Genomic DNA, 14810 nt, shown 5'->3' with positions numbered 1-14810 from the left:
CAGAGTCTGGTTTCCAGGTTCAGAGTCATGGTTTCCCCGACCTCCCTCAAGAGCGGTGTTCTTTCCTCTGTGTCAAGCTATAGCCAAAAAAGACACAGTTCCATTCTCCCTTGTACTCTGGTAAGAAAACTTGAGAAACCCCCAGAAGGGCTGTGGCTTCAGACAGGGAGGAGAGACAGCAGGTTAGTGGGACCCAAGAAGTCTTCATGGTAAAGGTGGAAGTTGACCTAGATTTGGAAGGATGGTGGGAGGATACGGTACTCTTGTATGAAGTGCCCACTTTTTTCACCATTGTTAGGCTCTTTGCGTAGATAATGTTATTTAATGCACGGCAGTTCACGGTTAGAAATACTAGATTCATTTCACATTTGAGAAAAGTGAGACTAGAAAGTGAAACAAATCCCCGAAGGCTCCATAGCTGGTGAGTGCTAGAGCTAGGGTGGATAGGACTTGGATTTCAACAGGTGGAGATGGCAGTGACGATTGGCATCCCCAGCAAAGGGACAGCGTCAGCAAAGGTGAGGATCTAGAAACGTGGGGCATGTCCAAGGAGCACTGAGGAGCTTAGCTGACCTGGATCCAAGGAAAGGTGGAAAGAAATACTGGAAGAAATAATTTGGAGCCAGAAGCATGAAAAGCCTAGCATGCCAACGTTTCAGAAATTTGCAGTTCGTTTGGTAGGACCTTAGGGGCCACCGAGTCCTATGGACAAGTGAATGAAATGAAGACTTTGCCAGCAGTCTGGTGATAGATTGGAAGAGGAGACCAGTTAGGATGTCCAAAGTCACGAAGAGATGTCAGAGGGACCTGAAAAAGAAGGAATGATGTAGTCCATTTTCTTTGGAAATTGCCCGATGTATCTGCCTTGCTCTTGTGCTTTCCTAACCTTAGCTAGGGACGTACACGGTACAACTGATTGAGGGAACGGACACCGGTAGATATCTAATTGGGGGAGAGGTTCCCAGATCACCTTCGTGGGCCCCTCAAACTAACAAAAGCCCTCCTAATGCAAGATCCTTTTCAGAAGCATCACCTTTCCCTTCAGTCCTTTCCTGCTTTCCTTCCTGAATTGAGATATTTTAGGCTCTCCGTGGTCTTCTGGGTTCTCCTTCTCCCAAGCCTCTAACAATTCTGGGGTTTCGTGTGCCTTCCAAACATATTCCTAACCCTTGCCAGACTTCATGTTGGATTCTGATAGTCCAGGGAACTCTACACTCTCATTGGTTGGCATTATCAAATGAAAGCTATTAATGTGAAATCAGTGCAGAGACAAGAGTCCCGTAGGAAACGCTGCTTATCTTTAGTGCATTCTAAACACACGCACGCACACACATTTTTATCTTGCCTGTTTGTAGGCTAAACTTATTTTCCGTCACCACCTTCATTCAAAGATAGGACCCTGGTCACCATCATGTTGTCCTCAGAGCTTTGGGAGTACAGGGGTTAATGTTTCAGTATCAGTGAGATTCATACTGGCTGGCCTCTGCTGCTGATAGATGTTTTACTTTGGCCTTATAAAGACATTTTACCCGCTGGAAACCCTTGTCGCATGACAGGATCAAAAATAGCCCTGCCACAGCCCCTGCTGTCCATCACCACATGTAAACTGGCATGAGAGGGTAGGCTCTCTTAGCCGTGTCTGCACATTGTGGACACGGAGGCCTCCAAGGACAGGGTTTCATAAAGCCACACCTGTCGCTGTGAGGGAGCCAGTCACCTGACCTACAGGCAAGTTTTGAGTATGTGCATGACCGTGCGTCTGGTTTCTGACAAGCAATTAAGAACATGTCTAAGTGTCCTTAGAAACACTTGATGACGTCGTTTCTCCTGGCACTGGGAAAGAGCTGCGAGTCTAGTAAAATTGAGTGTATTTTTATCATTGGGGTCAGAGTTCACCACCCTCTGCGATAAATTCATCTTTTCCATGGATGTTCGTTAATAAGTACTTTCAGTAAAACTCCGAAAAGGCAAAGCAAAGTCTGTTTTCGAAAGTCTCAATGTGAAGTTTTCGGCGTTGAGTTCTTTAAAATTCTTTAAAGATTGTTAACTGTTGCTTGTACTTCCTGTAACTTGGCTTTGCCCACAACCAGATGGCATCATAGTGTCATATTTTTAGAAATATAGGGGGTTTTGATGGAGATTGCTTTAAAGAAAGATGAAAATAAATCAGATATTCATGGTAGCATTTGAAAGGGGCAGTAATGAATCGCAAGAGTGAGAGCTGAAATGCATGGTGTTTTTTTAAATACCTCTTGTGATTTATGTTTTTTAACCAAATTAACTTTTAAGTAAGATCGTTGGGAGTGTGTCTTGACGTGATCTCTGAACGTATAGTTTTTAAAGGGACTTGATTTTGTTTCTTGAACTTTTACAGGATAATACATAATACAATTGATTCGGATCAACTATGTATGAGTAGGGGCAGATGTAAAACAAATACGCCAATCTATTGGTTGATTTGGAAGATGAAACGAGTATTTGCACACAAATATTTCCTTACTCATTTTATTATGTGAACCTTTTAAGTTTGTATGAATTTTGGAACTATTTAGTTGTGTTTCCCTATTCCTACCTTTTCCCTCAACCTCATCATTTCCCCAAAACCCCTTCTGTCTGTCTTGCATAGAGATAAACAAGCTGGCTGACCTTCAGGTGCCTGATAGTCAAACAGGTTTGATTGACCCTTGTGTCCTTATGAATTTTACGGAGAGAAAGAGAGAAAGAAAGGCAAAAAGCGTGCTGCACATCTCTTTGGGAATCACTGCCGTGAATGTTAATAGCATTTCTGTAGCTTCCCACAACAGCCTCTTGTGATAGAGTGAGCTGCACTACAGTTCGTTTGAGAAGTGTGATTCTGCTGTGTTTACCACACTTGTGAACTTTTAAACTCCTTTTTTTTTTTATTTTTGTCGCCTGCTTCTTTTATCATTATTATTTTTAATAAGGGTGACTGAGGTTGCAGAGAGATTAATGTGTGCTGAGTCTGCATAGCAATTTCAAGTAGGGTTGCCATGATAATAAACATGTGGATTTTGTGGAAATTGAATGTGGGGAACTCGGCCAACCCCCCCCCCCGCCCCTCCACCTACGGAATTGGACGATCACAGATTACCTCTGGAGTCCTATATTCACAGCTGAGAATTTTCCTATTTGCTACGCAGTCTTATGAACCGATCACAAAATTCTCCAAAGCCTTCCTCAATTTAGCAGGTGTTAAATACCTCTCATGTGCGTAAGCCCTCATGAACCTTGATTTAGTCTGCAAACTTCTGCCGAATGATCGAAGTATTGGCCCTCGAAACGATCATAACTCAAAGTTGGCAGCAGGGAGGGGTGTCATCCGATTTTTGTCGCTGAAGTCCTCTCGGGGCGCTCCGCGCCTCCGGGCTACCGCCCGAGCGCTCCGCCCCGACCACTGGAAAGGAGATATTGTGGCAACCCTATGCTCGTAATAACCACTAAATCGGAGTCTGTCTGATCTCTGAACGAGCCGCGCTGGCGGGCGGGAGGCGAGCGGCGCCTGACTCGGTGTCCCGTTTCTCCGCAGGATCCCCGCCCACTACGTGTACCCGCAGGCTTTCGTGCAGCCCGGCGTGGTCATCCCGCACGTGCAGCCCACCGCGGCCGCCGCCTCCACCACCCCCTACATCGACTACACGGGCGCCGCGTACGCCCAGTACTCGGCGGCCGCCGCCGCCGCCGCCGCCGCCGCCGCCTACGACCAGTACCCGTACGCGGCGTCGCCGGCCGCCGCGGGCTACGTCACCGCCGGGGGCTACGGCTACGCCGTGCAGCAGCCAATCACCGCCGCCGCCCCCGGCACGGCCGCCGCCGCCGCCGCCGCCGCGGCCGCCGCCGCCGCCTTCGGCCAGTACCAGCCGCAGCAGCTGCAGACCGACCGCATGCAGTAGCGCGGCCGCGTGGTCGCGGTCGCCTCGCGTCCCCTCCCCCCCACACACAGTTGCCCGACGTGTAGTAGGTAAGGCGAGTTCACGTTGACTTACCAGCTTTAAGAAAAACAAAACAAAAACAAAAAACAAAAAAAGCGCTATGCTATTGTGAAACAGAATCCTCCTCCTCCTCCTCTTCCTCCTCCTCCTTTTTTTTTTTTTTTTCCTACTCCAGTAAGTGTCGTAGTTGAGAGAGAGAGGGGAGTGGGCGCAGTTTTGGAAATCGATCCCAAAGAGCCTGAGGAAAGGAAAGGCCGCGACGACGCGACGGTGGCAGGGGCAAAACAATGGAACTTCACTTTTTCTAACGGGATTTTTTATTTTTTTGCTCTTTTTATAGTATCAGGGAAGCAAACTGCCTTTTACAAGTTTAGGAGATGCTATTTGAATCTAGTCGAACCAGGGAATGCAGAGTGAGCAATATGTAGCTTGAATTACCTTTAAGAGCAGATTTCAACACACACACACACACACACACACACACACACACACACACACACCACAAAAACGGTGAACGCACTGATTGTCATTTTTAGCGGTCACGAGGGCCTCTAGAACTTCTTCAGGTAAGAAGATAACGTTCTTACCGTCTCAAAACATGGGCATCGAACAATCAACCTAGGAGCGTGGCAGTGGGTGAAATGGTGGACAGGCACCAAAGCTATTTTCTCATCTATCCTGTGGATGAGCGGGACTGTGGGGCAAGTGATGTGGAATTAATGGGTGCAGCAGCTGTACAGACAATCAATAACACACACAGTTCTGGAAAGAACACATCACTTGTGCTTGTTTGATGAGCTTGTCACATTCTAATCCCTCTCCCCATCCTGTTTCAATTTTGGGAAACTTGTATCTGCTGGTGTCAGCAGTTCTGATTCTGAAATAGGATCAGGCTTTTACTACAACAGCCTTCTCTTTCTATTTATTGTGTTGACTCGTGGCTTACGACTAAAGGCAGGCAAAGTTTGCAGACTCCAAACCCTTAAGAACTGTCTTAAGGACACGTATTTCCTACCCCCTCCCCCTTTTTAAATAATTTTACACTTTTTAGTATCTATTTCAGAGTCATATTTAAAACTATTTATTAGTGAACACAGTACACGAAACAACAAGGTTACTGAGATTATAGTTCTTCAAAGGTTACCGATAATGTGGTTTATACTGTGCCTTAATAGTAACGCTATTTAAGATATTTATTTTTAAGTTTTACTATGCTGCACTCTAAAGAAAGGAACTTTAGATGTGACACTGTAAAATTATGTATTCATCTCATGGCATAAATTATTTAGTAGGTCTAGATGTAGCATATTAAATATTAACCTATTCAGCTAAAGATGTTCACTTGGATTTATTTAAATTCGTATGTGCACTGTATAAGAGAGTACTCTGACATTAACACATTTTAATTTATTTTAGTGTTTAGGGTTTATTTTAAAGCAGATATATTGCTAGTTTCATGCTTCCTTCTCTTAATTTTTGCTCGTGTAGATCTCATTTATTGGTACTTCATTAGTTTAACACTATTCTTCTGTAGTTTATGTAGTTTTTAAATGCTGCTTTACTTTTTTCTTCCAAAACTGCAATACTTGCAATTTTTATTCTTAAACTAAATTGAATACTATTTTACACTGTATCGGATTTTTATACTTGAACAATTTCATACAAGGGAAGACAGGTTAGCATTTTTATGGACTTTCTCCATTATCACTGGATTTACTTTAAGTATTCCCATACTAGACAGTGTTATGTAATGTAGACATGACTCTCCTGTGCAAATTATTTATTCATTGTGTATATTGCTTTATAACATTTCAGATCTTCTAATCTATTCACTTGTATTAAATATAATTTTTAAAAACTTCTGTTGCATCGATCGTTTCTAATTTTGTCATAAAGGTTAGAACAGCCTCTCCTTCCAACTAGCATCCATGGCCATGGTTTACATGTAACATTTTCAGTGAGCAGAAAGCTTCCCAGATGCCCTGTGTTCGTACCTTTTAAGTACATTTTATTAACCCAGGTCTTCCTTGCATTGAGCAAATGGTATAGGTCCTCCCCCAACAGTGAATCCTAAAGGACTGTTCGTGTCGCTGAACATTGCTTACGTAAAGGTCACTTGAAAGAGTGGGCTGCACAGGGGGACAGTCCATCCGAAGCTGGAGTTGGGTAAACCGAGGCTTGGTGTTAGACTCTACCACTTTCTAGTAATACGAATGGAGCGGGTTGTGTTCTGTAATCGACTTTTTGGGTGAGGTTTTCATTGATTTCTCATCCGTAATGGGACAGTAATCCCTGTCTCACATGCTTATTTAGATATTAACTAAAATAAAGTGTATCAGCTGCTTGGTCCAAGGCCAAATCTATAGTACAATCTTGATAAATGGTCACTGGTAGTAGTTGTGATGCACTATGGTAAAAGCTAACCAAAAAGGAAGTCCCCTGTTGGAATGTTCTCATTTTTAAATTTCTGTGTACAATGATGTGGCAGCATGTAATAATTTTGATGGCAAAATTCATTTGACTGCCATATTGATTGTCTTAAAGGGTGTATGGTACTTCAATTATGGAATAGATTGTTGTTGGTCTGTTGGTCTCGGTACTTACCAAATCTGTGATATAATATCTTTTCTTGAATTCCATTACTTTGCAAAAGTTACGAGCAGTAGAAAGTTGTGATAACAGATTCTATTGTGCTTTCCACTTTATGATAACCAATATCCTAGTTAGGGCCAACACAGTCTCAAATTTTAATTGCTTTTAATTTTCGGAAGAAAAATAGAGACCAACTTTTATTCCCAGGCTGGGATATTATTGCACCTCAAGGTATTATCTTGGATCAGTAAAATAATTTCTAAGCTACTTAATTCAGTCAGTGCATCAAGGATTATTTTACTCAAAAGACATGTTTTACATTCAATTTTTCAGATTTATGAAAGGTCACTTTTGTCCTCAATAAGCCATATGTTGATTGTTGTGTTTTAGAATGAAACATCATTTGACTTATCGGTGAAGAATACGTCAGACAGTTCTGGAAAAAGCTTGTCTAAAGTAGCCGTACTCAAGAAAACCAAAAGCCCACCTATGCTTGGTTGTACCTTCCTTGGGGGTGTTTCTGATCTATACTAATATCAATATTAGCACTTGGAGACAGGGTGAGGTTTTTACTTTGTAATACCACAGCATATATTTCTCTTTTTTTAATGTTTTTTTTTTTTTTTTTTTTTTTTTTTGAGAGAGCAAGAAAGAGAGCAGGGGAAGAGCAGAGAGAGGGAGAGGGAGAATCCCAAGCAGGATCCGCGCTGTGCAGGGCAGAGCCTGACACGGGGCTTGATCCCACAAACCATGAGGTCATGACCTGAGCCACAATCAGGAGTCGGACACTTAACGGACTGAGCCACCCAGGCACCCCACAGCATGTATTTCTAAAAATAAATACAAGTTCTCAGTGTCTAATAAGGAGGGGAGAGCAGCCATGACCTGATGTGTACCGTGGTCAGGCGGGTTGGTTGTATTGGTAGAGGCGCAGAAACCAGTGGGTCTGAGAAACAAAGAACCAGCTGCGTCCTGATTTCCTTACTTACTAGCGGGGTGAGCTTGAAGCACTTTACCCTCGTAAGACGTGAATTGATAGTACCCAACACAGTGGCTCTGTTTAGTGAATCAAGTGAATTAATTATACGAGAGCATTCTAAAAATTCTCAAGTAGTAGGCAAATGGAAATTATACTGAGGGAGTATATGCAGTATGAATCTGGAAATTGATCTCCAAGGTCTTGTATTGAATGACCCTTCCAAAGGAGGACAAAACTGTATCTCAAGATGTTATGTTTATTCAGTCCCAACCAAGAAACAGCTAAAATTGCTGTGCCACAGGAGCGGCACAAAAATAACACTGAAAGATAGAAAGATTGCCCAGATAGGGGAAGGAAGGGGAGAAGAGAAGAGTCTCGAATACGTTTCTCTCACAGGGGAACTATATTTAGCTCCTTCCTCAGTCCTGTCAAATATTGTTCTTCTTAATTCCCTCTGAGGCTTGAAAGCGTTCATTAAGATGACAGCCTGAGGTTTGGAGGGGCAGAGGTGAAGAGGAACCAAAAAATAAATAAATGCATTTTCATGCTTACTTTTGTCCTCTCTTCTCCTTCAAGAGTTCCGGGCCGTTTCCATGGAAATTCTAACTTGTTTTGCTTAAGCACTTGGTACAGAAGAGGTTTCATTTGGGGTATTTGTTCTGAGTTGAATTTCAGAAGTTCAATAATGATGTTAGCCAAGTCCTTTAAATTTCAGGCTCTGGAAACCCTAATCGTAAATCGAAATGAGGAAGAAATCAGACAAAGCATGTGTAAGCACTTTAGGAATTTTAGATAAGGGAAGTGATATATATACATTTACAGCTTTGATAACATAAATTAGTTAAGTCTTATGGCACAGTATTTGGTCATCCTTGACCCTTGACCAGCTTCTTCAGAGAAAGAGTCTACAAAGTCCCCTTTTTTCCGGTCACTTGTCTCCTGGAAGATGGATGCCATAGATTTTTAGATCCAGGATGCTACCATTGAGCTATTAATATACTTGAAGTGAGTTGGGGGCTGTGCTTTGTTTTCCATTCTGCCACTGTCGGAGGTAACTCAGATTACATTACCATAGGGATTGAGTACCAAACCTTACTTTTTTCTAGATAACGTGTTCATAAAAGGGCAAATACCTGGAACTGACTTCCAGAAGGAGTTTAAAATACAAAAATCTAGTTTTGCCAAGTAGAAAGTGTGCTTTCTCTCTACTTTAAAACTGTGTTCAGGGCCCCTGGGTGGCTCAGTTGGTTAAGAATCCAACTTCGGCTCAGGTCATGATCTCGCGGTCTGTGAGTTCAAGCCCCGCATCAGGCCTGCTTTGGGTTCTGTGTCTCTCTCTCTTTCTGCCCCTCCCCCGCTCACACCGTGTGTGTGTGTGTGTGTGTGTGTGTGTGTGTGTGTGTGTGTGTATGTGTGTGTGTGTGTGTGTGTCTGTCTCAAAAATAAATAAACATTAAAAAAAATTAAAAAAAAACCAACCAACTGTGTTCATCCAACAGTCCCAACCAGTATGAACTTGCTTCCTGGGTACGTACTCTGATTCCTGGCTCTGCCACCTGTACTGCAGGTGTGTGAGGTACAAGAGATACGGCAGGTGCCTTTGGAGACTCTCAGGGTATGCATTTGCACCCTACACTCACATATGTATGTTTTACCATTTGAGAAAAGGGGGATGTAAAAAGGATGTAGAAGAAAGTAATGAAGAAAAAAGGCACTAACGTCAAAAGCATCTCCTGAAAGCATTCCCAAAAGAGGTGAGATGATGCAGTGAGGGTCATGTGGATTGAACCATGTGAGGCGAGGACTTGCCACTAGAGGGGCCACGTATGGGGAAGAGGGAGAGGTGACTTTGCTGGATGGAGGACATTCATCTGGGGACGGGCAGGGGGCAGTCGGTAAACAGACCATAATTGGATATATGGGTTTCTGTTTTCTAGTTAAAAGGCATTTAGGACAAGCGCTGAGTTTTTGAACTTGGAAAGGTTTGGATGTTAAAAAGTTTGAGTTTCCTCTTTGTAGTGGAAAACTTTTAGAAACAGGCAAACACGGTGGGATTAGATGAAGCTTCGCCATGGACCTTGCCCTCCAGGAACATGGAACCTTGGCATTCTTCATGTGTCGTCACTCCCCGTTTTAAGCAGACAAGTGAGTCAGAAAAAAAGGATGAGAGAAAGTATATTTACCTTGCTATCCAGTATACTTTCCTCCAATGTATTCAAACATCATTTGTGGGGCTCCTGGCTGGCTCAGTCTTTACAGCGTACGACCCTTGATCTTGGGGTTGTGAATTTGAGCCCCGTGTTGGGTGTAGAGGTTACTTAAAAATAAAAATAAATAATAAAAGTAAAACGTCATTGGTGGCTGAGCCTCAAGCTCATAATATCGGTATTTGCATGTGCTATGCTGCTTCTGTGCTGATGCTGGCAGATACCTGTTGATGGACCTTTGTAGAAATAATACCAAGTTTGCAAAGGGACGCCAGGAAGAAGCCTGCACCACTAACCACATACCATGCACGGGGGTACTTATATTTAATCCTTATAGCAATGTAAGGCGGGTGATGGTATCCCCATTTTCCAGACGGAGAAGAGTGCAAAGGCAGTAAGCAGCTTGCCAAAGTCACCATGTCAGCATGGACCTGGTTGTACCAGGATGTCAAGGTGGGGTGGCCGGAAACCACATCCTGTATGCACACCACCTCACTGTGCTGCTTCCTGACTCTTCCCTTCCTAGCGAACCCTTTGCGTTTCCCCTGGGGTTCGTAAGACAGAACCACTGATTCCCTGTCCTGCATCTGTTACATATGAGCAAGCAACCACTGAATTAGTGGGGGGGACGTTCCTGCACATCAGTGTGAATTACTGGAAAGAACGGGGATAGAAGATATCAGACAGGCTGAGAAAGTCTTCAGGATTGCCTTGAACAAATTTGATTTCATTCTCCATCACAGCTGAATTCACTCTTTGGACCTTTAGCCTGACATCTAACTGTGCTAACGTGTATCTGCTTACGACCGGGGCACCGTGTTTAAAAAAAATCCTGTGATGCCAATTTTCACACTACACCTACTTCATCACTAATACTTTGAAAACGCTCCACATGCTCTGTCATTGACCGTGTTCGGCATCGCTCGTGGCATAAATCATTGCCCGGTAGAAAGAGAACGTGTTGGGACAGCATGATTGGCCAATGCGAAGCCAAAGTAAGTGTCGGAAGTCCCACGAGAACACAGAGGGTCAGTACAAAACCTTAACCTCACAGATCCTTTGTTTGGTCTGTTCCCTGTGACCGTTTCCATCCCGTAGCTCCATATCGGAAAAGGAATACCGGTAATAGTCAACCTCAGATTGAACACTCTTCTCTTACTCCCGTTGTTCACTTCTTTACTGTAAATGGCTGCATTTTGGCTGGGTATCCATTTAAGCCAGATACAGCATGCGATACCTTAAATCCTCACCACCTCGCCGTGGGGTCGGCACTACCATCTTCGTTTGACGGAGAAGCCAATGTAATCTGCCAAATGCACCGCTTGAAGGTGGTTGACATGTGAGGTGAACCTCAGGTCTGGATGATGTCAAAGATCAACCACCATTGGGCTATTTTTGCAATCTCTTTCCGTGTCTGCAGGAATTGTCTGAGAAATTTCAAGGGAAGCTTAATAAACATGCCTTGGGTTCAACAGACTGAGGGACCAAAACCGAATCTAAGGATCCCAAGGCAAGTTACGTGCACAATTAAAACCCTTAATACGAATTGTGTAACATACGTGTCTCCGTGCTCATATTTTAAATTTAATTTCTGCGGTCATGTGTTTGTCATACTGCTAAGGATTAGAATGTTTATTTATCATCGTGACCTCCATCCACTTGTGCTTTTATGGGAAAGATAGTATGATTTATGGTTATGAACTACTATAAAATTGAAAAAGGGTATATGCCAAGGAATATCAATTGATTATAAACTTTTAGCGAACACTGCCAATTTTGATAACAACATCGGATTTAAATTGCAGAAGGTCGTTCTTAAATGTGTGTGGTTCAAGTCCTGTGCCATTATTAGCTGGACTCTCGGTGAAAACTGAGAAGAACTGAAGGAGGAAAAGAAGAAGTAATGCCAGAAACAGGAGCCACGGCAGCTTGGGAATGGCTGAGCAGGAGGAATGCACTGTGTCCTCAGTTGGACAGAGTTTGAGAGGGGAAGCTGCCTGGCCCAAGAAGTCACTGTGCTTGTCCCCTAAAGCACACATGTGGACCGTCCTTTCCATCCTGGGCATACTGAGAATCTTGACAATTCACGCTTTCGTAACAGCTGCATTTCTTATCATCTCTGGCATATTTCTTCAGCTTGCACAAAGCCTCTTATCTCGCAAACAGTCTCTCTCTGGACCGCTGTCTCTTTCAGCTGCTTAGAGGCCACGGTCCCTTAAATCTCCCAGCTGTCTTTCTTACCTCTCAGCCCTTGCTTCCTTTATCTGTCTATATTTTTTTAAATCTTTCCCAGCTGCCACTTTTGGCACAGTGGTTGTCTCTTGGTTCTCTCAGAATGAGACATTTCAGCATGCTGATGTGGGGAAGGGACGGAACGGCCGTAACAATGCATTTTCAAAATTAACCTTGCAATCTATCAGGAAAAAAATTTCACCTCGGCTTTCATACAGCCTGCGCGCCATGAATCAACCCGTGCGTTTCTGAAAAGATGAGACACCCCAGAGGCTTGCACAAAGAAAAGCGAGAGAGAACCACAGGGCTCTTAATTGTCCAAAACAGGAAATTTCTCCCCTTAGAAATGCAGATTCTCTGTGGCTGCAGCCTCGAAGAGTTTATGTAACACCCTCTCGGATAAAAAGTTAACTGGCATCCCCACTGCGTACAGAAATGTAAATGCTAGAAGCTGGAGAGAAATTTCATTTCATATTGGAGACTATTTGGCTTCTGTTGCAACTACCAGCACCTCTAGGTGATTCCAAACTTGTATAATCAATGTAATTGTCTCTTCTCGAGTAACTCTTATAAGGGAATGTTAGTGGTTCTATGGGGTTACCTGGTTTTCTTAACATGATGGATTCTGAGTGAGAAAAATAATCTTAGTTTGGAAAGGATTTTTTAAAAACTATAGGATAAGGGGTGCCTGGGTGGCTCAGTCGGTTAAGTGTCCAACACTTGATTTTGGCTCAGGTCATGATCCCAGGGTTATGGGATGGAGCCCTGCATTGGCTGTGTACTGAGTGTGGAACCTGCTTGGGATTCTCTTTCTCTCCCTCTGCCCCTCCCCACTCGTGTTTTCTCGCTCTCTCAAAAAACAAAAAACTATATGATAAGAGCTTGAGGACCTCTACAAAGCAGAAAGAAACAATTTCCAGGTCCCACACTGCTAAGGCACAGCTAGAAGATTCTGGCCTGGCAATTGTCACTCCTTTATTCCCACTCAAAAAAAGGCTCAAAAAGTACAGATGTCTTGGGTAATCCCCTAGTTCCCTTTGAGGTTAACTCAGGAAATACGGACAAATTTGTTCAAATGTCTTTGTGTTGCTAGTATGCTATTAAGATTATGATTCCAAAGAATGGTATCCATCAGTATTGAAAGTAAAACTCTTGATTGTGCAGAAATACTTGCCCACCGTGCTCTGAAGCAAATGGGAACTTTTTATATACTTAATTAAGTCCAGGTTCTTGGAGGAGAGGAAAATCAACAGGCAAGGTCCATCCAAGCTGGATTTACTCCTTTTGATTGCTTTCTCAATCAGAATCAATAGCTGTAGCTAAACGGATTCTGTAGAAATCTGCATCGATGATAGTCTGCCAGAAAGAACAGCTGAACTGATACCCCCGTGTACACACACATCTCCAGATTACAAAGACCAAACTCTTTCTAGCTAGTGCTAATAAGGTATCAGTTCGGATCTTGATAGAAATAGTTTGTGTTGAAAGGATAGAAGCTCTATAACTCTGAAAGATGAATTGGGATTGTGGCATTCCAAAAATGTATAATTTAACTGAATCAGCTCAGTGCTCCTCAGCTCTCGGGCAGACAAATCATGCAGCCAGTGGATGCCACCAATTACAATTTAAAAACTAAAGTTGTAATGATTTTTCATTTCCAGAATTGTTCTTACTCTTTTTTTTTTTTTTTTTGGTCATAATAGCATTTCATTTTCCTGTTCTATTACAATGATATCAACACTAAAATCTAATCTTTATCAGGCATTAGATTTCTTTTTTTTTTTAATTTTTTAATGTTTATTTTAGAGAGAGAGAGAGAGAGAGAGAGAGAGAGAGAGAGAGAGCGCATGAGTGGGGGAGGGGCAGAGAGAGAGGGAGACACAGAATCCAAAGCAGGCTCCAGGCTCTGAGCTGTCAGCATAGAGCCCAATGCGGGGCTCGAACTCACAAACTGTGAGATCATGACCTCAGCTGAAGCTGGACGCTCAACCGACTGAGCCACCCAGGTGCCCCTGTGGTCATTTCTTATGCATAAGGCTTGTTACAGACACTACATATTTCTGCGATTTTTGCTTCTATGTGATAGCCAGGGTGTAGCAGCTAACATTCCCTTGACATTATTAATTTTTGCCAAATCTTTGAATAAGTGACTTTTTAAAATCTCTTATAGAATAAAGTAGGAGTAACTAAAACGGTGGGAAATGGTTTCTTAAAATGAAACTTGTCACTGTTTTACAGACCAGTTGTCTTTCTTGTAATTATTCCAAAGAATAATTATTTGCAGTGGCACTCGTGACATTTTAATCATCTTCATGATTTCATTTATGTCAAGTTAGATATATCTAGGACGTGTTTATAGATTTTTTTCAGACACAGAGGAGATACCCATCAATCCGGACTCGAATCCAAGCATAAAACAACGTACAAACATGCAAATGCTGAGAAGAATGAGACCAAGTATTCTCCAAGGGTGGTAGAATAAACAATGCGCACCAAGGTGTGAAGAATTATAAATATGAACGAAGAGAAGAAGCATTGAACTGTATGAATGCTGCAGGATCCATGGCACTATAATAGGACCAGCCCAGAACTTAGCAGTATACAACAAAAAACAGCAACTTGCTTATACTCGCTGTCTGTGGGTCAGAAATTCAAAAAGGGCACAGTGGTAAAAGCCCTCGTTGCTCTACAAAGAGCAGCCATGAGTAGAATGGCCAAGCCAACTGGAAGGCCTGGTGGCGGGAACAGCAGGAGCCTGGGGCAAGGTGGTGCCTCCAGAGGGACGGCCTTGGAGTTGTCCACCCTTACACAATGGCCCGGGACTGCAGGGAGCAAGGTGCAAGCTGCCTG

General features: G+C 43.1%; 1 protein-coding gene across 3 annotated transcripts in view; it reads left to right on the top strand.

Moving 5' to 3' along the window:
- LOC109249594 (cyclase associated actin cytoskeleton regulatory protein 2) overlaps window positions 1–14810 on the top strand; it is a 238220-nt gene that overhangs the window by 7162 nt on the left and 216248 nt on the right. Inside the window, exon 4 of one of the 3 annotated variants that reach the window (XM_019420053.2) lies at window positions 3548–5812. The exons of the other annotated variants lie outside the window; for them this stretch is intronic. Within the exon in view, the coding sequence (XP_019275598.1) occupies window positions 3548–3911 (364 nt within the window). The 3' untranslated portion in view covers window positions 3912–5812. Of the gene's footprint in view, window positions 1–3547; window positions 5813–14810 lie in introns of those variants that run through there. 3 annotated transcript variants of the gene reach the window in all.

Source organism: Panthera pardus, unplaced genomic scaffold, assembly GCF_024362965.1.
Source record: "Panthera pardus isolate Hobbes unplaced genomic scaffold, ASM2436296v1 HiC_scaffold_17, whole genome shotgun sequence".
NCBI lineage: Eukaryota > Metazoa > Chordata > Mammalia > Carnivora > Felidae > Panthera > Panthera pardus.
The sequence above is the reverse complement of the archived record's forward strand: the minus strand, read 5'-3'. Positions and strand labels throughout refer to the sequence as shown.